The sequence below is a fragment of the Primulina eburnea genome, chromosome 3 (genome assembly GCF_022965805.1).
Source record: "Primulina eburnea isolate SZY01 chromosome 3, ASM2296580v1, whole genome shotgun sequence".
Taxonomy (NCBI): domain Eukaryota; kingdom Viridiplantae; phylum Streptophyta; class Magnoliopsida; order Lamiales; family Gesneriaceae; genus Primulina; species Primulina eburnea.
The window spans coordinates 13690832-13717834 of record NC_133103.1 but is presented as its reverse complement, the minus strand read 5'-3'; the positions used below and the strand labels follow the sequence as shown (position 1 = coordinate 13717834).

General features: G+C 34.9%; 2 protein-coding genes and 1 pseudogene across 4 annotated transcripts; all 3 read right to left on the bottom strand.

The window, feature by feature from the left end:
- Positions 1-459: 459 nt before the first annotated feature.
- LOC140826668 (tubulin-folding cofactor A-like) lies at positions 460-12909 on the bottom strand. 3 transcript variants are annotated; one of them, XM_073189162.1, is made up of 4 exons: positions 12682-12909; positions 11239-11325; positions 8840-8898; positions 7991-8281 (listed from the first exon to the last, which is right to left on the bottom strand). In XM_073189162.1, exons 1-4 carry the CDS (start codon positions 12832-12834, stop codon positions 8260-8262), a joined length of 321 nt encoding a protein of 106 aa, XP_073045263.1. In that variant the 5' UTR covers positions 12835-12909; the 3' UTR covers positions 7991-8259. The 3 variants fall into 3 exon arrangements, with proteins under 3 accessions (XP_073045262.1, XP_073045263.1, XP_073045264.1); XM_073189163.1 differs by having other exon boundaries at positions 7991-8278; XM_073189161.1 differs by lacking the exons at positions 7991-8281; positions 8840-8898 and adding an exon at positions 460-698 and having other exon boundaries at positions 12682-12906.
- Positions 12910-14014: 1105 nt separating this feature from the next.
- Positions 14015-15844, bottom strand: LOC140828288 (uncharacterized protein At1g28695-like; annotated as a pseudogene).
- Positions 15845-23844: 8000 nt separating this feature from the next.
- LOC140826666 (rac-like GTP-binding protein RAC2) lies at positions 23845-26789 on the bottom strand. The gene is made up of 7 exons (XM_073189160.1): positions 26224-26789; positions 25979-26066; positions 25427-25536; positions 25244-25307; positions 24517-24581; positions 24197-24262; positions 23845-24107 (listed from the first exon to the last, which is right to left on the bottom strand). Exons 1-7 carry the CDS (start codon positions 26362-26364, stop codon positions 24009-24011), a joined length of 633 nt encoding a protein of 210 aa, XP_073045261.1. The 5' UTR covers positions 26365-26789; the 3' UTR covers positions 23845-24008.
- Positions 26790-27003: the final 214 nt, after the last annotated feature.

Here is a 27003-nt window from a genome sequence, read left to right as displayed (position 1 = left end):
AAAATAGGATATCCCATTTTTATATTAAAAAAAATAATAGGTATCTTGTAAGACGATCTTACGAATTTTTATTTTTGAGACGGATCAATCCTACCAATATTTACAATAAAAAATAATATTCTTAGCATAAAAAGTAATATTTTTTACGGATGACCTAAATAATAGATCTGTCTCAAAAATACGACCCGTGAGACCGTCTCACATAAGTTTTTGTCAAAAAATTTGATGTGTGAAATTGAGGAATCCAGATTGTTATATTTTGAAAGTTATTATGTGAAAGTTATTATTTTCAGATACCACATAAAGAAAATGTAAAAGTTTTATTTTCAGAACTAGAAAATGATTCCACGAAAAGAAAACCCAACAGACTAGAAGTCTTTCTGAAAATTCGCCCAATCCAAGAAAGCGGATGCCAAAAACACACTTGGATTAGGAATATAATTAATACTGCAGATAAGCTTGAATGCAACACGAGTTTTTTTATTAAAAAAAACACACATGAAGCAGGAAGTATTGAGCTCATCCAAATGTTGAAAGCTATGGTTCAATCCCAATGTAAATCAATCTATAACACAGAAGCAAACCGAGCTTTCCATCTAAGCCTCTGGAGTTTGGAATGTGTGTTCGATCTCAGAAATGATAGTTCGAGCATCTTGGATCTCGGGGGCTTCCTTTGGGTCTGACTCCTCGAGCTCAACCTGTGAAATAGGTTTCGTGTTAAAGTTTGGAACCAAGTTCAAGAAATGAAAATCTGGCATTCTACAGGTTGAAGACTTGGGGTGGCGTTGCGCCAAGCATAACATAAATTGGGGAATCAAACCACAATTACTTCCTAGTAGCAACTGTGGAGGCCCGTGCTCCTGATTAATATTTAATGACCAAACAATCAGGATTTATTAATGTAAACAGCGAAAGCGATTAAAATTTTCTCATTTTGGGCCTACAGAAATTTCGGCATGACCTATTCGTAAATAGGACATCCCAAAAATATCAAAATATCACAACAACATTTATATACTCGAAATAAAGTCATAACATCAATTCACAAACCTATAGCCGCACTGGCCAGGACTAAACACATGCAGAGCCGGCAAGGCTCGATCACACAACTATCAATTCAAAACATCGTAAAAATAACAGTACAGCTACACGGGGCATCTCCCCGGTAAATGTATGACTCCAGAATATAGTATATATATATATCTGGGAACTCTCAACCACGACTCGACGACTGGGCACCACTACCTGACGCTCCACCAGACGCGTCAAATCCTCCTGAATAACCTGCTATGGCATCAAAAACAACCACAGCATAAAAAGAAACGAGGGGTCGGGCCCCAGTACGACGAACCAGTAATATTACGACAAATATAACTGACATGAAATAAAATCAAGTACAATGTGATGCAATGCAATGTAATGCAATGCGTGAAAGGCAACAACAAAATAATGGATACCAAAGCGGAGTCCAAATGAAACGCATCAGCAACAGTAACAGTGGCCACCCGTGCCAGGACTGCAGCAACGTAATAACATGCCGCCGCTCATCCATGCACGTAGCATCGAGGGTACGGGTGCGACCCGCTCAGTCCTCATGCAAGTCATCAGGAGTGCTAATCCTACCCACCCACTCCATCGATGACGCTACAACTCGATAGATCAGTAACAATAGCAATCAACGGAGTCAAGGCTCGAAATGCTATGCACTAATGAGATCAACTCAAATAAATGCGTGAATGCAATCACGTTATTCACAAAAGCACATAAAGCACGCCACAACTCATACATAATACTTAACGTCATTTCACATCACTATAGACGTCATAATAAAACAGTTCATGCGTACCTCAACTGAACCCTTAATTTACCACGGAATTTCTTAAGGATTTCTCGAATAATCCAATCCTGTGGCAAATAATACATTTCATATCAACTTCAATTTATTATTCCAATATTCACTAATTTAGCCTAAAATTCCAAAAATCCATAATTTAGGCTTTAAAATTCCTAAAACTCATAGCAAAGTCAAATATAGCGATTTATTTAACTTAAATATCTCAATACCGGACAACTTGAAATTTCGAAAATTCAATCGTACCGAATCTGAAATTTTCGATATTTTCTAGGAATTTCCAAAATTTTCATTTTCTATTTCTAATGCTATAAACGCATCCCAATAACGATTTAACATTTCAAAAATCACAAATTCCCAAATTAATAGGCTAAATTCGAAATATTATCTAATTAAATTTCGAAAATTAGCTTAATACCTCCAATCGGCTCCGATATAGCACCTACAATCAATAATCCAATATATATTAATTTATTGGAACTCAATTGAATTAAAATCCCCAAAATTCGAAACCCTAAAATCATAATTATACCTCTGAAATTTCGAATATTACTCAAAACTTCAGATTCAAGCTTCACCTAGGATAACCCGAGATTTCTTTCAACTTTTCCGGCGAAAAACAGGCGGCGGGTTTCCGACGGGTTTCCGAGAGTCGCGAGTTTTCTGCGAAATTTTGGTATCAATGGATAGCTATCGTCGAGAGGATTCCGAATATGTATTTAGTTTAATTTTTAGACAAACGGAGCGGCCACAATCGACGAACAAAATTTTGAAAATGAAAAGAGAAAGGGAACGCAGCTTTCTGCCGATGGAGAGAGAAGAAGATGATTATCATTTCATTTTTCTTTTTTTTTTTTTTTTAACTTAATCAAATTGGGCCGGGCTTGGGGTTCATTTGGGCTTTGAGGGAAATGGGCTCTCACATTCTCCCCTACTAATAAAAGATTTCGTCCTCGAAATCTAGCATACACAATAGTTATACAAAAGTGGTTTACAAACATTTACCACTGATAGTACATAGGGAAATCAGAATACATGGAATAATTTATTACATTTTCAAACAAATGAGGCCATTCCTGACGCATCTTAGCCTCTAATTCCCATGTAGCTTCTTCTCTCCCATGTCTACTCCACTGCACCATAACCAGTGGAATCGTCTTATTCCTCAGTTGCTTCTCTTTGCGATCAAGGATTTGCACTGGATGTTCAACATAGCTAAGGGAACTATCCAACTCCACCTCATCAGTCCTCAAGACATGAGAAGGATCCGGCTCGTACTTTCGTAACATAGATACATGAAACACATCATGTATCGCAGACAAACTCTGCGGCAAGTCTAAACGATAAGCCAACGTGCCAATCCTCTCAACAATCGCATATGGACCAATATAACGCGGAGCTAGTTTCCCTTTGCGCCCAAATCTCATAGTACCACGAAACGGTGATACTTTCAAGAAAACCTGATCGCCAACCTGAATTTCTAAAGGCCTACGCCTTTTATTAGCATAACTGGCTTGACGATCCTGAGCTGCTTTCATTCTTTTCCTGATCATTTCAACCTTCTCTTTCATTTCTTGAATAAATTCTGGCATTGACATCTGTCTTTCTCCTACATCTTCCCAGCATATCGGAGATCTACACTTTCTACCGTACAAAGCTTCAAATGGTGCCATTCCGATGGTTGCTTGGAAGCTGTTATTGTAAGAGAACTCAACAAGTGACAATGATTCCTGCCAACCACCCCTGAAATCCATCACGACTGCTCGCAACATATCCTCGAGTGTCTGAATGGTCCTTTCAGACTGACCATCTGTCTGTGGGTGATATGCAGTACTCATCGCCAGCTTTGAACCCAATGCTGATTGCAAACTACCCCAAAACTTCGAAGCAAACCTGGGATCACGATCTGATACTATGGTTACGGGCACACCATGCAATCTCACCACATGATCGATGTACATTTTCGCCATTTTCTTATAAGTACAAGTACGATCATAAGGAATAAAGTGGGCTGATTTAGACAATCTATCAACAATCACCCAAATCGCATCACAACCACGATTAGAACGAGGTAGGTGTGTCACAAAATCCATAGCAATGTGCTCCCAATTCCACTGTGGTACTTCAAGACTATGTAACATACCACCAGGTCTCATTCTCTCAGCTTTAACCTGTTGGCACGTCAAACATCTAGCCACAAAATCAGAAATCTCTTTCTTCATACCTTCCCACCAGTAATGAGATTTCAAGATATGATACATCTTTCTCATTCCAGGATGAACACTGTGTCGACTACAATGAGCTTCACGAAGTATAGATTCTTTCAAATCTATCAAATTCGGAACCACAAGTCTACCTTGATAGCGCAGACATCCATCTGAAGCAACACTGAACTTTTCTGATTGACCTGTCTGAGTCAATTCTTTCAATCTATGAACATGCGGATCAGTTCTCTGTGCTGCTTTGATTTTAGAAACAATCTGTGGTTCAACTTGTATAGATGAAACTATAAAGTAGTCGCCCTTAGACTGATAAGTCCATCCTGAAGTTCCCAAATGCTCATGAATCTTTGAAATAGTCAAAGATGTCAACATTTTAGGCTGAACCTTTCTGCTCAGAGCATCTGCAACTTGATTCATTCGCCCTGGTTGGTACTGAATCTCACAATCAAAGTCTTTAAGTAATTCCAACCATCGACGCTGTCTCATGTTCAAGTCAGACTGTGTAAAAAGATACTTCAGACTCTTGTGATCAGAATAAATCACAAACTGTTCTCCGTACAGATAATGACGCCATATCTTCAATGCAAACACAATGGCAGCTAACTCCAAATCATGAACTGGATATCGAGTCTCATGTGACTTCAATTGACGAGAAGCATACGCAATCACTCGCCCATTTTGCATCAAAACACAACCCAGTCCATTTAAAGAAGCATCTGTACAGACAACAAATCCACCTGAGCCTGAAGGCAAAGCTAGCACTGGAGATGTGGTCAACTTTTCTTTTAAAGTCCGAAAACTAGACTCACATTCTGCAGTCCATACAAAACGTCGATCTTTCTGTGTCAACTGGGTCATAGGTCTAGCTATTCTAGAAAATCCTTCAATGAAACGCCTATAGTACCCAGCTAATCCCAAAAAGCTTCGAATCTCAGACACATTGGTTGGTTTAGGCCAATTGATAACAGCTTCAACTTTATTAGGATCAACAGATACTCCTTGTGCAGATATAACATGGCCTAAAAATAAAACTCTGTCCAACCAGAACTCACACTTAGAAAATTTGGCGTACAATTGCGCTTCTCTGAGTGTTTGGAGAACTAATTTCAAATGTTCTTTGTGCTCTGTTTTTGACTTAGAATAAATCAAGATGTCATCAATGAAAACGATAACAAATTTATCTATGAATTCCCGAAATACACGATTCATTAAATCCATAAAAACCGCTGGAGCATTAGTCAAACCAAACGGCACGACTAGGAATTCATAGTGTCCATAACGTGTCCGAAATGCTGTTTTAGGAACATCTTCCTCTCGGACTCTGAGCTGATGGTATCCGGAACGAAGATCAATCTTGGAATACACAGAAGTACCCTGCAACTGATCAAACAAGTCGTCAATACGCGGCAGAGGATACTTATTCTTCACAGTAGCCCGGTTCAACTGCCGATAATCGACGCACATTCTCATCGTTCCGTCTTTCTTCTTTACAAACAATACTGGAGCTCCCCAAGGTGACATACTGGGCCTGATATAGCCTTTCTCCAGTAAATCTTGTAGCTGTTCCTTGAGTTCTTTCAATTCTGTTGGAGCTAAACGATATGGTGCTCTAGAAATAGGATTTGTCCCCGGCATCAATTCAATGCTAAGATCTATTTCCCTTTGAGGTGGAAAACCTGGAATCTCATCAGGAAATACATCTGGAAAATCCTTGACAACGGGAATGTCTGAAACTTTCAATCGTTCTTCCCGTGTTGCATCAAGAGCATAGATAAAAAATCCTTCATTGCCGATTGACAACAACCTGAACATTTCCATTGCAGATACTAATGGAATTCGAGACTGTGAATCATAACCATAAAAATTCCATTTGCTGCCATAATACGGTCTAAATCTGACAACTCCATGGAAACAATCCACAGTAGCTCGATAATTCGTCAATATATCCATACCGAGGATACAGTCGAAATCAGACATAGCTAATTTGATTAGATTAGTTATCATAATATTATCCTCAAATCTAATCACACAGTTCAAAACTATCTCATGGGACATCAAGTATACACCGGCAGGAGTAGCAACTGACACAGTATCCAACAAAGGAATAGTAGCAATCTCATGCTCATCAACAAATGCGGCAGATAAAAATGAATGAGATGCTCCTGTGTCTATCAATATGCGTGCAGGATAGTCAAAAACATAACAAATACCTGCAATCACTCCTCCTGGTGCATCCTGAGCCTGGTCTTGAGTCAATGCATGGACTCTAGCCTGTTGTGGCACTGTAAATTGTTGCTGAGGAGGACCTCTAGGCGGTGGATAACCAGATTGCTGAAATGACTGTGCAGGAGCATGTGGCTGGAAAGCTGGTACTCGGGGAACTTGTCCAGACTGTTGTGGCTGAAATTGCTGTCTTTGTGCATTAGGACATACTCTGGCGAAATGTCCAACTTGACCACAAACGTAACAAGACCCCTGAACTCCTACACATTGGGAACTAAAATGTCGACCACCACATCGGTCACAATGCACAGTGCTAGACGACCCAACAGAACCTCCCCCTCGTGCACTGCCTGAACTGGAGGAGCTGGATTGAGACTTTTTCTTGAATTGCTTTCCTTTTGCCTTGTACCTCTGCTGTTTGGGTTGTTGGTATGACTGTACAGGCTGATATGGAGGTAAATCCACTGGCATTGACATACTACTCCCAGATCCCTGAGAAACAGATGATGGACCTGGCTGGGGATCTCCTCTAAGCAAACTTGCTTCAATTTTCTTCGCCTTTTCCACTGCTTGAATATACGTATTAGGCGATCCAGTCATCACCAACGTATGAACAGTCCGCTGCAACCCATGCAGAAAACGTGATAGTTTAGCCTGATCATTCCTGGCAACATGTGGAACATAGGGCAAAAGAGCAGAAAACTGTGAAGCATATTCCACCACTGATTTGTTGCCCTGTACCAACTGATTGAACTCTTCTTCTTTAGCAGCATAATATGATAGCGGTGCATATTCCTGGGTAAAGTGAGCACGAAAAGCATCCCAAGTAATACTTTCACCAGAGTCCTTCATTGCTTCTTCTGTGGCTTCCCACCAGAGTTGTGCTCGATCTTTAAGTTGGTAGATGGCAAGCTTCAATTTAATATCTTGGGAATACTCCAACAAATTAAATAGATGATTTATACTTTTCAGCCAGCTTGCTGCTTTTTCTCCGCTCTCGTTGCCAAAGAATTTTGAAGGACGTAGTTCTTGGAACTGAGAAATTATTAACTGCATTCCTCCAACTTTCTGTGTCAGTTGTTCCACTTCTTGCTCAATCGCTACCTGTCTAGCTCCAGGTCTTTCAGGTCGAGGAGGTTCTTGGTTAACTTCTTCTTCAACATTTTGAGCGACTTGTCCTCGAGGTCGACCACGTCTACCTCTAATGATATCTGCAAGTCCTCGAACATTTTGCGCCTCAGATTCTTGTGCTATTTCTTTTCCTTTTCTACCTCTTCCTCCAGGTGCCATTCTACCAGACACGAGGATTAAATCCACAGGCAGATAACAGGTAAAAGAAATTTATAGGCAATTTTTTTTTAAACTACATACCATGCCTAATCAGCTAGTCATTCTAATGCAGGTAAATTCAATCAAATCATACCAAATAATTCAAATAAGAGCAAATAGTCAAACACATGCACAATCATGTTATTTGTGTCTAGACTCAAGTGCCCTAGACTCTAATTCGAGCATATCCCAGTTACGCTCTGATACCAACTGTGGAGGCCCGTGCTCCTGATTAATATTTAATGACCAAACAATCAGGATTTATTAATGTAAACAGCGAAAGCGATTAAAATTTTCTCATTTTGGGCCTACAGAAATTTCGGCATGACCTATTCGTAAATAGGACATCCCAAAAATATCAAAATATCACAACAACATTTATATACTCGAAATAAAGTCATAACATCAATTCACAAACCTATAGCCGCACTGGCCAGGACTAAACACATGCAGAGCCGGCAAGGCTCGATCACACAACTATCAATTCAAAACATCGTAAAAATAACAGTACAGCTACACGGGGCATCTCCCCGGTAAATGTATGACTCCAGAATATAGTATATATATATATCTGGGAACTCTCAACCACGACTCGACGACTGGGCACCACTACCTGACGCTCCACCAGACGCGTCAAATCCTCCTGAATAACCTGCTATGGCATCAAAAACAACCACAGCATAAAAAGAAACGAGGGGTCGGGCCCCAGTACGACGAACCAGTAATATTACGACAAATATAACTGACATGAAATAAAATCAAGTACAATGTGATGCAATGCAATGTAATGCAATGCGTGAAAGGCAACAACAAAATAATGGATACCAAAGCGGAGTCCAAATGAAACGCATCAGCAACAGTAACAGTGGCCACCCGTGCCAGGACTGCAGCAACGTAATAACATGCCGCCGCTCATCCATGCACGTAGCATCGAGGGTACGGGTGCGACCCGCTCAGTCCTCATGCAAGTCATCAGGAGTGCTAATCCTACCCACCCACTCCATCGATGACGCTACAACTCGATAGATCAGTAACAATAGCAATCAACGGAGTCAAGGCTCGAAATGCTATGCACTAATGAGATCAACTCAAATAAATGCGTGAATGCAATCACGTTATTCACAAAGCACATAAAGCACGCCACAACTCATACATAATACTTAACGTCATTTCACATCACTATAGACGTCATAATAAAACAGTTCATGCGTACCTCAACTGAACCCTTAATTTACCACGGAATTTCTTAAGGATTTCTCGAATAATCCAATCCTGTGGCAAATAATACATTTCATATCAACTTCAATTTATTATTCCAATATTCACTAATTTAGCCTAAAATTCCAAAAATCCATAATTTAGGCTTTAAAATTCCTAAAACTCATAGCAAAGTCAAATATAGCGATTTATTTAACTTAAATATCTCAATACCGGACAACTTGAAATTTCGAAAATTCAATCGTACCGAATCTGAAATTTTCGATATTTTCTAGGAATTTCCAAAATTTTCATTTTCTATTTCTAATGCTATAAACGCATCCCAATAACGATTTAACATTTCAAAAATCACAAATTCCCAAATTAATAGGCTAAATTCGAAATATTATCTAATTAAATTTCGAAAATTAGCTTAATACCTCCAATCGGCTCCGATATAGCACCTACAATCAATAATCCAATATATATTAATTTATTGGAACTCAATTGAATTAAAATCCCCAAAATTCGAAACCCTAAAATCATAATTATACCTCTGAAATTTCGAATATTACTCAAAACTTCAGATTCAAGCTTCACCTAGGATAACCCGAGATTTCTTTCAACTTTTCCGGCGAAAAACAGGCGGCGGGTTTCCGACGGGTTTCCGAGAGTCGCGAGTTTTCTGCGAAATTTTGGTATCAATGGATAGCTATCGTCGAGAGGATTCCGAATATGTATTTAGTTTAATTTTTAGACAAACGGAGCGGCCACAATCGACGAACAAAATTTTGAAAATGAAAAGAGAAAGGGAACGCAGCTTTCTGCCGATGGAGAGAGAAGAAGATGATTATCATTTCATTTTTCTTTTTTTTTTTTTTAACTTAATCAAATTGGGCCGGGCTTGGGGTTCATTTGGGCTTTGAGGGAAATGGGCTCTCACAGCAATAAACCCAAGTTAACTTCAATCACTTGAACATTCTGGAGCAAAGTTCAACTAATAAATATCGTTAAGAATATGGATCTGTCGTAACTTTACCCTAAAAACTAGCTCAAAAGTGAGAATTGGTCACGTCCATATATACCAGTGTTTTAAATGATGGTCGAAGCGGCCGCTTAAGCGCCCATATATATTAGTATTCTAAATCGCGGTCGAGGTCTAAGGGGGTCTATATAGGCGGTCCGAGACTATCGGACGACCGAGATGGTCAATGATTTTAAAATCCTAGTCAACTGTTAAAGTCAAATAATTTTAAAATCGGTCAAAATCAATCAATTCAAAAACTTTAGATATAATAAAAATACATCTCAATCTCTTTTGTATTTATTTTTGGTTTCAAGTGTACTCCACCATCAACCAAAACCTGCCTCAAATCGTTTCCAACTGCTGATGTCACCGGCCACCAGCTTAATTATCTTGCTAGTTTATATTTATATATTTATTTGTACTTTGTCTATATTGTATTATGTTATAAGAAGTTTTTTATGCATAAACATTATTTAATTACATATATTACATAAAAAATTATGAGTATTTGTAACTACATTGCATGATTATATATAATTACTCATAAAAATTTGCTTAAAAACAACCGTCTAGTGACCGCCCCACCACATCCTCCCACCATTTAAAGCATTGATATATAAATTAATTCAGTCAATGTGAGACATCTAGCACACTGCACTCACGTCCAGGAATGAACAACTGGTACGTGAATTTTACAAAACATTAGCTAGGTGGCTCAAGGGTAATCCAACACATAGCAGTGAACCTGGACTTTTATATCATGTTAAGATTGAGAATTGAGTCTAACTTCACCCCAAATCTAGCTCAAGGGAAGATAATTGTTCAAATTTATATATACAACTCTCAAGAACTTAATTCAGCCAATGTGACTAGCTTTTGAAGTGGAATTAGATTTAAGTCTCAATCTTAACAAACATTAATCACAAAAACTCAAACAAAGACACGATATGATTAATTTTAAAAGTCTGAGACACCCCGGGAACAGTGAGAGGTGAGGTAAAAAGAAACACATATCACCAAGCTATCTTTTTACCCTATCTTTGTTTTTGTACAATACCAAAAGAATTTAAACCAGGAAAATAAAATCATTTGATACAGGATGGTCTGTAAAACAAATGCAAACTAGCTATCGACTTTGATTAAAATTTTGAAAACCTATCGTACAAGGATGGCAACAAAAATCCTTGGTCACTTAGTAAGAGCCTACTGTCAAGTAAACTCCTAGACTCCTAGTTAACTTCAATCACTTGCACATGTATTGACTTTTAAGATGCAAGACTGCTTCCTCATGATGTTGACTAAGGTGGAGGAGGAACAATTAAGAGTATCAAGAAAAGAACAAAAAAATGTTTTAAATAAAATAAAATAAAATAAAAATTACAACTCACCAGAAATCCTTTCAGGTCAGTTAGAGCAGCCTCCAGGCGCTTGTGGCAATCTGGTATCATCATCCTGGACTCAGCCAGAACATTTTCCTGAATTAAATACATCAAGAAAAGGAAGTTTTCAATCATTATTTTTTAAAAATAAGTAAACAGGAAAAGATGTGATCACTTCAAGACTTGTCTAGCCAGAAGAACCACAATTTCTGTCAAGGAACACCTCCACAATTCATAATTCAGACACCTGACTAACTTGATTGAGTCCCGTGCACCCTGCATAAGGCATGGATTTATATGTAGTCTTTCTTTTTATTTTAATCACCATGACTTATTGCTACAACTAGCTAGTCAGAAGGGTCAAATACCATTCGCCCAAGATTCGACACGAACAGTAACAAAAATTATACTCATAAATTTCTTTTTTCTCCTCCACACCCACCTTTCCCGTCTTCACCCTAAAAAATCATACAAAACTAAACTCAACAGACATCAAAGTTCTTAGAATCTTAACTGCCTCAACTATGACATTTTCAATAAACTGCCATACTTGTAAAATATGAATTGTGAGTGCAAACTTCTATTTAAATCTGCTGCATTGTAATCCTATCCATCGTTTACCTCCACAAGTAAACATACACAATCCTTTAAAGTAATATCAAATAATTTTGAAACAATCCAAGAGGCCACAAAAATACAATCAATAATCCTAATTAGGACTTCTTCATCGATGACAAACCCACATGAACATGTATATCTTCAAATTGTATTTTATGAAGACACCCCATATTAGTTCTAATCTTCAAAAATTACCTTCATCTAGCACAAAATAGACACTATGATCATTCGATGTACAAAGAAAATCACAGAGAAATGCAGAATGCAATTTCATGCTCGAGTAAGTACTAGATTTCCTACTCTAAACTTTGTGCACATTGCATTTATAATCCCTTGGCTAGTGAGCTAACTCCAATTACCTTCTTGTTTAGTCTCAACAACCCAAGGCACCGATGGACCTTCACATTTCTTGTCTACATCAAACGAAATAACTGGAAATAGCAATTTTAAATCTGGAAATGACAACCATCCCAGATGCATAATGATATCGAAATTATTGGAATTGAGAACCCAACCACGAAACAAGTCCTTAAAACAGACCTCACATGCTCACATAGGTACAAATGTAAATGAAGGAAGGCGGAACCCATAGACTAGAATAACATGATAGCATCCTAATTGATCCGACATTACAAAACAGAACAATCAAGCAATTTAGCAAGACAACTCAAAGCCGACTTTATTATTTCTTTTTCGGGTCAATTTGAGTGGTTGAATGCTCGCATTGCAGGTCCCCGGTCGTGGATCAGTATTACAGCTCAAAACAAATTTGGAATTCACCATCTCACACTTACATCCCAACAATTAAACAGCATGAAGCGTGCCAGAACTGACCTGCTGCTTGATGTCAAAAGGATCGGCGGCGTTGGCCTTCATATCAGCAGTTTTCGCGGCCTCTCTTTCCACCTCTTTCTCGTAAGAGTGAAGTTCCTTCACTATTCTCTTGCACGTTGAGGTCTTTATCTTCAGATTCCTTAGCGTCGCCATTTCTGCACTTCTGCGAATTCAAAATCACAATCACCTAAATGCGTGAAGCTAAAAAAATATTGAATTCAAATGAAGGGTTTGTAAAAAATAAAATAATTATAAAAATCTACGAGCAGTTTATTATATTTCTCTACAATTTAATTGCTGATATTGAATAAAAATATATTCGAAATACGTCTAAGCATAAAGTCTACGAGTGTATGCAAAAGATTATAATTTTAAAAAAAATAATTAAATTTATTAATGACAAAAAAATTTGTGAGACGGTCTTACTGTTTGTATTTTCTGAGATATATATCTTATTTGGGTCATCTATGAAAAAGTATGACTTTTTATGCTAAGTGTATTACTTTTTATTGTGAATATCGGTAGGGTTGACCCGTCTCATAAATAAAGATTCGTAAGATCGTCTCACAAAATACCTACTCATTATTAATTATACAAAAATGTGAAAAATCAAAAGTGAGAAGGGTATGAAAATGAAAGTTTATGCTGAGTTTTTTTAAGGTAGAGTTATTAATAAATATGTGATTTTCATATTAGTTTTTTTATAAAATAATAAAAATAATCTTTACATAACGTAGCTCTAATCTAGAAAAAAAATTATTTATTTATCAGAATATCAATCATTTTGAAAAATCGAAATTAACATTAGACTAACTTTGAAATTTTTAATTAAATTGATAAAAAAAAAACAAACAAAAACAAAAACAAAAAACATAAGCACATCCCGAAGATTAAAAAAAAAAAAAAAATTCCAAAAACTGATTTAAGTCAAAAGTGAAAATCAATTTTTTCTTAGTGATTCCAAACACTTCCTAAAACAAACATCAATAGAAATTTGTTCTTACTGATTGCAAACACACCCCGAATGCAATAGGAACTTAAAAATATGCTACTTTTGTGTGACAATACTAAAATTAGCTCAATTACTGTATTTCAATACCGCATATACATACAATCTCATATGCTTGTATAACAATGACTAACACTCGCACGGAATCAACAATTTCAGTTATTAATCAACTTTTTAAGTTGTAAAAAGTATGTCAGATGGCAACAAAAAATTTCGAATGTAGATTATGTATTTCACAAACTACCTAAAAGTATGTCAGATGGCAACAAAAAATTTCGAATGTACATTATGTATTTCACAAACTACCTAATGCTAAATCCCACGTAATGTTCGGTCACTCACTTCCATGAATTTACACATGAGGAATGATTCGTCCATCGAAAATTAGAACTATTATTACTGTTCTCGTTGTTCTTGAACCCTTTCCAGTCTCTCAAAACGGCCTTCAAATCGACCATCTTCGCTCCGATCGTGCGACAACAATTGGCATGAACCGTAATGACCACGGTAACATCTTTGCTATCACTGCAGAATCCACTGAAGTATAATGTATCAAGAAATCTTGGCATGAGACCTAATTGATCGAGAACGCCATGAAGCACTAATTGCTCCAAAACATCTTGTTCTTTCATCCCGGTTGAGTTCTTCCTCATGTCGTACCATATTTCGAATAACGATATAGTCCGGTTGTTCGATCGTACGTAGTAAAATCCTGTGTTGATGTTGTTGAGTTCAGAGGATGAATTGCCATTGTATGAATCTGTGCTTATTTGCAAGTCCAGCTGGTTTTCGTTCATGCTGAGTCTTGTGAGTGGATTCCTTAGCCATAGCACATCCGTGTCCTTCCATACAAACAAGAATAAATAATCATCTTGCTAGATAGGCATCATGTACACTCGGATATTTTACAATTTACTTAACAAATTTTGGACGCGAAAAAATTATTTATTGTCCATTTTTTGTCGTCGTAATGTGCGTGCAGAAAATATAAGGTGAACGACGAATTAAAGTAAATACAATGAAATAAGAGAGAAAAAAAAAATATAGGAAATTTAAATTTACAAGCATTTTTAGTTAGTGGCATTTTTTTTTCTTATAGAAGGTACCAAAGTTTTAATTAGTCGCACTATTTAGTATGCTATTTAATCTAAAACCAACTTTGATGTTCGTTTCCACGTACAATAATTAATTAAACGAATTAAGAGTCGACAATAATATACATAGAATATAAGCAATATAAAGACCATAAAAAGTGAAAGATAACAAAAAGGTTACGCATTTTTAGATAATTTTTAATTAAAATAAATATGAATAGTCCCACCAAAATTTAATAAGCCCCGCAAATTATAGAAGTAACTACTAACAAATAAGATCTAAACCTAAATAAAAGAAGGAAAATAAGAAGAGCATGAGCAATTGTATATTTTAAAATCAAATTAAATCTTAAATTTGAGAAAAAAATTCGAATGGCAAATGCTAATAAATTGAAGGAGCAGGAATACCGTGAAGATGAAGTTGTGCCGTTTCTTGGGACTTTAGTAGAAACTAGTCTCCCACATCAGCTCTATGAAAGACTTCGACATGAGCTGCTCTGCGGAGAAATCATCGCCGCTCCGTCACCAGCAGCTGTAACAGTGTCAGGCCGCGGACTCACCCCTCTCATACGCTGTCTTGTCCACAGCCACCACAAGTAAATGATCCAACAGCTCTCTTGTTCCTTCTCCCTCCCATAAACTCTCCAGAAAAATATCGAACATCGACGGATACTCGTTCTCGTGAGGCTCGACGTAAGCTTTGTTGATAATGGCGATAATCAAATTCTTGTTTGGCATTGCTGCATTTTCCAGGGCTATTTGCAGATCATCTTTCAAGATTTCCTGCAAAAGTTTCAAGAAAAGTACGTATACATATAGATTAATTCTCTGTAAACAGACGAATCCGAGAACAACGGGACAGTTAAATCACGTACCAAATTTGTGTTTGGGAGTGATCTGTAGGCTGAGGGTTTGATAATAGAAAATAGAAGAAAAAGGGTTAATGCAAAGAATATCGAGAATAAAACTACAACATCAGCGATGGAGAATTTGGAGCAACTCATTTTTCTCTTCAAATTTTCAGTGTTGATTCTTCTTTTAATGGAGATGGGATTGGGGATCGAGGGATTTTATTAGAAAGACAAGTTGGAGAGTCATGCAAATCACCTGAAATAATAGTCATTTATATTTAATAATCAGAGAAGGAGCTAAGGAGCGCCCGCTCACATCTCATCATATATTTATATATATATATATATATATATATATATATATATATATAAATATATGTATATATATATATATATAATTATGAAGATCTCATATTCGATTTATGATTTAAGTAAGTATAAACAGAAATGAGTAACTAGCGAAATGACAGGTATTAATTAGTTAGAACTAATTACGAGCGAGTATAATTTTGGGTGGACCGGAAATAACCGATTTAATGGATTATTTATCATTTTTTTCAATTATAGAATTTATTGAATCGAATTTATCGAAAAGCAAAATGAACGCCTGGCCCACCAGAGCACAATTAGGTTCAGTCTACTTTTGTGACAAAGTCACGTGCTAATTTCATTTTGCCACCGTGGACATAAACCAATTAAAATTTATATAAAAAGACGTATACAATAAAATCTTTATAAATTAATATTCGATAAATTTGTTGTAAAAAAGTAAAAATTTATGGTAAAAAGTAAAAATCTCAAACTCTCAAAATTTACCAAACTACATACTTTATAATATTTTTCTCTCTACTCAATTGTGATTTGATTCACGAATGAGAGATCTATTTATAGAGTTCCATTACACATAATCCAAAAAATAAAATACATCATTACCTACATCATCACACACAAATTTCTAACTTTACAACTCTTATTTTCAACATTCAAATATTCAACTATTACTTTTCAATATTCAGATTATTTATTTTCAACACTCCCCCTTGTGATGATGATCATGATACGATGATGTCTTCATTACGTGTTTTGTACTGCCTCGTTAAAAACCTTACTTGGAAAAACCCATTGGGATAAAAACCATAGTAAGAGAAAAAGAGTGCAGTCACGTAAACTCCCCATGATGTTGACATGAACAATTCTTCACAAATTTCGTAGATTGCGCATCCCAATATTATATATGTGCTTTCTGAATATTGACGTAGGAAGTGCCTTTGTGAAGAGATCTGATGAGTTTTCACTTGATTGAATGTGACGAACATCAATACATTTATTCTTCTCAAGCTCCTTGGTGAATGCGAAGAACTTAGGAGGAATATGTTTAGTTCTGTCGCTTTTTATGTATCCTTCTTTCATTTGAGCAACACATGCAGCATTATCTTCATATAGTATCACAGGCTTCTCATCGAATGATAATCCGCATGAAATTTGGATATGTTGGGTCATTGATTTTAACCACACACATTCACGACTTGCTTCATGTAGTGCAATAATCTCGGCATAATTTGATGAAGTTGTTACGAGCGTTTGTTTCAGTGAACGCCAAGATATTGCAGTGCCTCCACGAGTAAATACATATCCAGTTTGGGAACGTGCCTTGTGTGGATCAGATAAGTATCCAGCATCAGCATAACCAATTATACTTGGATTAACATCTTTTGAATACAAAAGTCCCAAGTCTGTCGTTCCTCGTAGATAACGGAATATATGTTTAATTCCGTTCCAGTGTCTCTTTGTTGAATATGTGCTAAATCTTGCCAACAGATTCACGGCAAAAGATATATCAGACCTTGTACAATTTGTAAGGTATATAAGGGCACCGATAGCACTTAGATATGGTACTTCTGGACCAAGAATATCTTCATCATCTTCACATGGACGGAATGGATCTTTTTCTATGTTTAATGATCTAACAACCATTGGAGTACTTAAAGGATTTGCTTTATATATTAAAACGTTTAAGGATCTTTTCTGTATAATTTGTCTGGTGAACAAACATTTCACATTCTTTTTGTTCAATTTGTAAACCCAGACAATACTTGGTTTTTCCAAGATCCTTCATTTCAAATTCTTCCTTCAAGTATGACACAACTTCTTGAATTTCCTTATTCGTTCCAATGATGTTTAAATCATCAACATATACAACAATAATTTCGCATCCGGATGTTGTTTTCTTAATGAAAACACAAGGGCATATTGAATTATTTACATATCCCTTTTTCATCAAGTGATCACTTAGTCGATTATACCACATTAGACCTGATTGCTTTAACCCATATAATGATCTTTGTAATTTCACAGAATAACATTCCCTGGGTTTTGAACTTTGTGCTTCAGGCATCTTAAATCCTTCAGGGAATTTCATATATATATTACTATCAAGTGATCCATATAAGTAAGCTGTAACAACATCCATAAGACGCATTTCTAAATTTTCAGATACCGCCAAGCTAATCAAATACCGAAACGTAATTGCATCCATCACAGGAGAATACGTTTCTTCATAATCAATTTCAGGTCTTTGAGAAAAACCTTGTGTAACAAGTCGAGCTTTATATCTTACTATTTCATTTTTCTCATTTCGCTTTCGAATAAAAACTCATTTGTATCCAACAGGTTTTACACCTTCAGGTGTAAGGACTATAGGTCAAAAAACATTACGTTTATTTAGCGAATCTAATTCAACCTGGATGACATCTTTCCATTTTATCCAATCCAGCCGATTTTTACATTCACCAAAAGATTTTGGTTCATGATCTTCATTATCATTTATGATGTCGATTGCCACATTATAAGAAAATATATCATCAATTTCATCTATATCTTTTCGGTTCCATATTTTTCCAGTATTAATGTAATTGATAGAGATTTCATGATTCTCGTCAGTTTGTGGTTCTGACAGAACATTTTCATCATCATGTGTTTCTTCAGGAACAACATTCTCTATTTTGTGATCATCATGTTTCTCTATGAATTTTCTTTTTCGAGGATTTTTATCCTTGGAACCGACTGGCCAATCATCATGTTTCTCTATTTTGACAGGATTTTGTGATCATCACGTTTAATCAATGATTCAGCCAATCCATTCTGTGTATGTACATGAGCAACAGGATGCTCGAAAATGATTCTCATAGACATACAATAATCATTGAAAGTTTGGGAAGTAAATTCACCAGCATTATCAAGTCTAATTTTCTTGATTGTATAATCGGGAAATTGATTCCTCAATTTTATTATTTGAGCAAGTAATCTTGCAAATGCAACATTTCGAGTTGACAATAAACATACATATGACCATCTGCTGGAGGCATTAATCAATACCATAGAGTATCTGAATGGTCCACATGGTGGATGGATTGGTCCACAAATATCACCCTGAATACGTTCAAGAAACATTGGTGATTCAGTTTGGATTTTGACTAGTGATGGTCTTATAATAAGTTTTCCAAGAGAACATGATTTACATTGAAACTTATTATTCTGAAAGATCTTATGGTCTTTCAGTGGATGACCACGTGTATTTTCTATAATTTTTCGCATCATTGTTGAACCAGGATGTCCCAATCGATCATGCCAATTGGTTAATATCGAAGAATTATCAACTACCATGTTTGATTCAATGGGACTTATATGTGTATAATGCAATCCAGTAGGGAGCATTGGTAGTTTTTCAATCACATATTTCTTTCCTGATTTATATGTGATAAGGCACATATATTTCTCATTCCCTTCATTCATTGTTTGAGTATCATACCCATGGGAATATATATCATTAAAACTCGACAAATTTCTTTTCGATTGTGGTGAATATAAAGCATCATTGATAAAAAATTTTGTACCATTAGGTAACAAAAATTGTGCTTTACCACATCCTTTAATCAAGTCTACAGGACCTGATATTGTATTCACCGTTGTTTTTGTTGGTTTTAGTTCCAAGAAATATCTTTTATCTTGGAGGATAGTGTGCGTTGTACCACTATCGGGTATGCAAACTTCAGTTTTGCTCATAGCATTTTCCATATTTGAACTTCAAAAAAATATGCAATGAAATAAATTACTGGCAATATATATTTAAATATAACACATATCATAATTATACAATAAAACATTATTCTATGAATACATGAAAAATAAATTATTGTACATTTATATTCTACCATTATATTGTTCATTTTCAGAGAAATCATTGAGAAAATCTGTAGCATCAAAATTGTTCATTTCTATCCCACCAACATGTTGATCATTTCCAGAGAAATCATTCATAAAATCACCAGCATCAAAATGAGTTGAATAACTCAAACGGTCACTGCGTTCAGTGAAGTTGGTCTCCTTTTCTTTCCCCTTTAATGATTCTTTATAAAGTTTACAAAGGTGCTCAGGGGCTCGACAAACTTTGGACCAATGTCCTGGAGTACCACATCTGTAACAAGAACTTTCATATCTTTTTGAGTGATTTTCATTAACACTTGTATTCTCATGATGCCTTTTCTGTGGATGGTTTGGGACGCTCTTTTGAGATGAGTTATAAAAATAACTATCTCTATTATTTTCAAAACCACGGCCGCGTCCACGACTACGACCAATTCCACGTCCACGTCCACGTCCACGACCTCGACCTCGACCAAAATATTGTTTTTGAATTTGATTTTGGTTCCGAGGTTTAAATTCATTTTTACTTACAGCATTTACTTCTGGAAATGCTGTTGATCCAGTGGGTCGGGACTGATGATTTCTCATTAATAGCTCGTTGTTTTTTTCCGCCACAAGAAGACAGGCGATGAGCTCAGAATATCTCGCAAATCCACGTACTCTATATTGTTGTTGTAGAGTAATATTTGATACATGAAACGTGGAAAATGTTTTTTCAAGCATCTCAGATTCTGTGACCTCATGTCCACAAAATTTTAGCTACGAGATTATTCGATACATCGCTGAATTATAATCACTGACTTTCTTAAAAACTTGGAATCTTAACATATTCCATTCATCACGGGCGGTCGGAAGTATAACTTCCCTTATATGTTCAAATCTTTCTTTCAATCCTTTCCACAAAGCCATGAGATTTTTTTCAGTCAGATATTCACATTTTAATCCCTCGTCGAGATGTCGACGTAAAAATATCATGGCTCTTGCCTTTTCTTGTGATGTACATATGCCATTTTCTTTAATAGTCTCGCTTAGACCCAATGACTCAAGATGCATTTCTACATCGAGAGTCCATGGCATATAATTCTTTCCCGTGATGTCGAGCGCAACAAATTCGAGCTTTGTTAAATTTGACATGGTGGTACTAAAAAAATTACGATGCATTTTATTAGTTAATAAATATTGCAATACAAAGTAACGGATAAACAACAAGTACAATCATTTGTAAAAATAAAGAAAACGCACGAGGAGGATATTCTCCGATAAATACAAGACTCGTGAGTATGATAACCAAAATAATTAAAATAACTTTGAGAAAGCCATCTTCTTTTTTCTTCGAAAAATTTGATGAAGAATAATTTTTAGAGATGAAGAGAAAGTTGTAGTGATTGAATGTGTTTGTGAGATCATATTTATAAGGCAAAACTAGCCGTTTTTTACCATTTATGACCGTTGGTGTTCAAAAAAATAAATGTATGTATTTGTATAATTTTATGGTAATAATATGATATATATAATATTAGACATGTTTAAATAATTATATATATCATATCATAATATTATAATGAGTGTTATAATTTATTTTGTTTAAAAACCTTATAGGCTTTTATACTTGTCGTATCCCTTACCGGGAGTGTGGGATGTCGTCTTAACATCCTCTCAGGATTTATAACAAGTTTATGAAAAATTTATTTTTATTATTTCTAATAATAACATTATATTGTATATTAAATAAATACACAATAAATAAATAACAGTAAAATAAATATAATTACTTTTGTTACCTTTTTCTTCTGTTTGGAGCTTGGAAAAGTATGTAGGACTTTTAGAGCTTCGTGCTGATAACGTGTTGTAAAAAAGTAAAAATTTATGGTAAAAAATAAAAATCTCAAACTTTCAAAATTTACCAAACTACACACTTTATAATATTTTTCTCTCTACTCAATTGTGATTTTCTTCACAAATGAGAGATCTATTTATAGAGTTTCATTACACATAATCCAAAAAATAAAATACATCATTACCTACATCATCACACACAAATTTCTAACTTTACAACTCTTATTTTCAACATTCAAATATTCAACTATTACTTTTCAATATTCAAATCATTTATTTTCAACAAAATTAATAATTTTTTAAGATAATATTTTTTCTCAGTCCCTACTTGTTCAATGTGATAAATTAATAATTTTTATACATTGATAAGGTAATATTTTTTTTTTGGAAGACTCTTATCTAAAAGTATGATCCTGTCAATATAATAAATTAATATTTTTCCAAAATTATAAATATAACTAGAAAACTTAGTAAAATATTATTTTATTATTTGTTTTTTTATGAAACATGTAGCGAAAATATTGAAAAGAAATAAAATATAATTTTATTGTTGTTTTTGTTTATACACTTACTTTTATTTGAAAACAATGAATTGAATCACTAACTTAGTTTTATAAATATATATGTAGTCCGAATTTTTTATAAATATTAATTCAAAAAATATGACATCAACATTGATTAAGCGCGCACAATGACTTTTTATGTAATTAAATTTATATTTGTTGAAAAAATATACTATATAAAATAATAAATTATTCATTTATCGATTAATTAATATATCTCTATATTAATAAAATTTCGTGGTCTCAGCATTATTAATTTTTAGAGGTTTTATATATGAATAAGATAAAGAAGATTGATATCCTTGTGGATTTATCTAAATATATCATTAATATTAAGTAGTAATCTCTACACGCGATGTATGTATATATGTGATATTTTTATCTTAAATTTAATATTAAGAATGATATAGTCATTTAAAAATTCACGATAAAGATTAAAGAAAATATTTTAGTTGTTTTAAATATTTTGGAAAGTGGAGATGACATTGATAAGCAAACACATAAATTTACTAAAATATAGTTTTATTAAATGAAAATATAATACTTTTATAATTTTAAGGTTGTATTGTTGATATTTTAAAAAAATCACGACGACGACAAAGTCATTTACTTTAATTTTTTTCCTACTTAATAATATCGTATAGATTTAAAACTAATTGCTATCACACACGTTGTGTGAGCATAATATTTATATTAAAATTTTCAATTATATAGAATTAATTTAATTTTAATTAAAGGGAAATATCACAGCTATATAAATATATATGACTCTACGGACAAAAACTTGTGTGAGACGGTTTCACATGTCGTAGTTTGTGAGACAGATCTCTTATTTGTGTCATCCATGAAAAATTATTACTTTTTATGTTAAGAGTATTACATTTTATTGTGAATGTCGATAAGGTTGACTCGTCTCACAGATAAAGATTCGTGTGACCGTCACACAAGAGACCTACTCATGACTACGTTAAGTATAGTTTGATTGGTTGGTTGAAAAATTAGAAAGAAAAATGGTTGAAAAGAGAGAATTAAGAAAAATGAAATAGTGGGTCTCGTGTGAAACCGTCTCACGGATCCTAATCTGTGAGACGGGTCAATCCTATCTATATTCACAATAAAAAGTAAAACTCTTAGAATAAAATATAACACTTTTTCTTGAATGACCCAAATAAGATATCTGTCTTACAAATATGACCCGTGAAACTGTCTCACACAAATTTTTGTCAAAATGAAAATGACCAAAGTTATAAATTAATGAAAATTTGAAAAACACTTCACCATCACACCAACAGCAAGATTCTCTCCTTTTGATAGATATGGTGACAAATGTTATTCTTTTAGGAGTAAAAACTAAAATTTGATAGTTTGAAAATTTGAAGTTCCATGGGACGTAATTACTTCAAATAAAATTTGATAATTTATTTGTTTTGTAGCAAATACTATCAAACTTTTTATCTCTACAAATTTTATGATTCGAAGTATGAATAATTATCTTAATTAAAAACATAAAACACTTCATTTTCATAATTCCAATATATTTATATTTTTTAATTGAAATCTGGATTATTTTTGAAGACCATTTCACTCTAAACCAAATAGAGGAGAAATTTTAAAGATCAAACCCCATACATGGAAAGGCTTGTAAGATATCAGAACAGCGGATTATGCAAAACCCAAAAATACATGATAAATCACATATTTTCCCAGGAGAAAATAAACTCGGAGAGAAAAATAGACATTTATAATATCAGCATTCTTGACTGAATCCGGATCAAAAAATCCGGCATGCTTTTGAGTATTTGGTCTGTTTCCTGAGCTTCGGTGGCCGGAGAACGACCTTTATCGCTGCATCAAACACAGCCTTCACATTCTGTATTTCAAGAATCGCTCGAACTAATCAGATGAGACACTCGAAACAACTTCAAGAAAATGCATGAAAAGATCGGGAATAGAACAAACCTGCTGTGTCTTGGCACTGCACTCGATGTACGCTACTGCTCCTATTTGCTTCTTTAGTTCTTCGCCCTGAAAATTCAAAATTTAAAATCCCAGATAATCAACCTTGTTGGTATAATAAGTTACTAGTTCATATCAAAATTTTACTATCAAGGGACTAATCTAAATCTTGAAATGTCTCATCAGAAAGAGCTCGTTCAAGCTTAAGTTATAGATATCACAAGTACAACATATATTCAATCCCCCGAATAATCAACAAAGTTATGATAAATTGATAAATTTTATAATGACAATTTAGCTTGAGGTAGAGTTCTCATATGTACCTGTTGGGTGGAAATAGTGAATGCTCCCGGATAGTCATTTTTGAACTGCTTGTCCTCTCTCAAATCTGGAATATCGTGAGCTCCATCAATCACATTTAGTGTCAATAATCGAAAATGGAGCCGAAGAGATGTCGATACGAGTTGGATCTCGAATAAGGATAAAAAAATTACAGTGCCTAGTCCTCGAGAGCTACTTATAATATTCGAGCTTAAAATACAAATGGAATTTAAAACGAACTCTTTTCATTGGCCGGATAGTGGCTTATTGTCATATTCTAGCCTACCATTGCAATATAAGTTAACAATGAATTTCAAGTTTTTTTACCTTTACAACAAGGAAAGCGCCATAGTTTGATCGTCGTGCTCCATAAACAACATACAAGATAATGATATGTTCTCCACCATTTCTTCTTCAATTGACTCAATGAACTAATTCAAAAGACGCAAGGGTATATATATCTCGGTTACCTAACCAGCACTCGTATATATTTCTATTAACATGATTCACATAGCAAATTAAACCCAGTTCACATGCATAACCTGTCCTTTGTTCCACCAATATATGTACCCAGAGATTCTCTAGAATTTCAAGATACTGATACGCTCAAGTGAAAAGAAAATTTGAAACTGTTTTTAAGATAAGAAACATTGTGGGAATATGATTCAAAATGCCAAGATAAAAAACCAAGCAACTAGTTTTCTTTTATGAGGAATGAAGAATCCTTACCTAGTTTTGTCCCCACAAGAACAACGGGCACTGAAGGAGCATAATGCCTTAGCTCGGGGACCCACTTCGCCAATGTAAAAAGTAGCACAAAAGCAAAAGAAGAAATAAGTATACACGGCATCAAGAAAAGTTTAGTGACTACCACTTGACTAAGCACGAATGTTCAAGGAAAAAGGTATTTACTTTCTTTGAAATGTTCTCAAAGCTTGGCCTACTTATAAGTGAGAAGGCCAGCAGGAAGACATCGGCTCCTCTGTAGCTAAGGGGCCTTAATCTGTTATAGTCCTCTTGACCTGCCAAAAGTCGTTTCAAATTTGAGAATCTATAAAAGAAAAGATCACATAAACATCATTCTTGCACGCGCCAACTAGCTATTGCTTTTATTCTTTTCTTTATGCTGTGAACTCTAAAGCATCGTCAGCTAAAAACAAGGTAAGGGCAAAAAATAAAAAAATATTTATATTTTGACAAAGATAATAGGATTGTATATTCATTTATTTAACTTCAAACGGATGATAGAATCGAATTTATGAGAAAAAGACTTATCAGAAATGATAAAATGACCATATGAACAACTCTAAGGCCTTAATTGTAACCCCAAGCAACAATAAACGAAGAGCTCTAGCTTCATGCTAGAAATAAAATGGATTTTTAAAGTAAGCAAGAAATTTGATGGCCATATTTAAAAAATCAGCAATAAGAAAAGTAAAGACATGAAGAACGGGATTGTTTTACCAGCAGTATCCCACAGGCCAAGATTCACAGTTTGCCCATCCACAGAGACATTGGCACTGAAGTTATCAAACACAGTTGGAACATAATCCTGAATCAATCAAGCATATACAGCATCATGGTCAAAACACACACACACACACACCAAAAAAAACATAGTATAACAGTGAATAAAGCTCAAAAAACAAGCTCAAAGAAAGAAACAGTAACACATACACTGTCTGTGAGCGTTGTGTGCATAAACTTACAGTGGGAAAGGTGTTGCTGGTGTAAGATATCAGAAGACATGTCTTTCCAACTGCACCATCACCAACTGTAACACATTTAATGAATTTGGTTGCGGTGGCATTTGAATTGACACTGCTATTCGTAATAGTGCTGGTACTCATTCTTTTAAATCAAAAACTCATGCCAAAAGAAACAGAAAAAATTCAAGAAAATCGATACTCCCAACTATTGCAGTAATATTTTCTCGAAGAAATTTTGGGGATCAAGGGAAACAGAAGGGACCCTTTCGAGAATGTAGCGAGGCGAAAAATATCTTCTTTCTCATGCATTAACAATGAGTATTTGAAATGACACTTTGTGGGGTTTAAAGAAGAGTGGGGGGCATGAGAGTAGGGAGAAAAAGCAAGATAAAGATTTTCTTGAGAACTTCTTTTCGACGGGAAGTTGCTTTATTTTGAGTTGTGTGAGTGGGAAAAAAGAGAGGAATGCTAATTCGCCATGATAATTTTAACTGGTTAAGAATTACTAAAAGAATGAAAGAAAAGGAAACTACTCGAGGAGAAAGTGAGCTTCCTGGTGCCTCGCAGTCGCACTTAGCTCAGTTTTGTTCTACGAGAAAATAAATCGAATATAATATGGACATTAAATAGGAGTATATTAGTACTGTTTATAAAATATCGAAAGTGAACTATATATTTTGGACGATCGAAAAGAAAAATATGAACTATATAATAGAGACGAATGAAATACGAGAAAGATTGCATGACAAAAAGAACTTGAAAAAATTCCTTTTCTAAAAA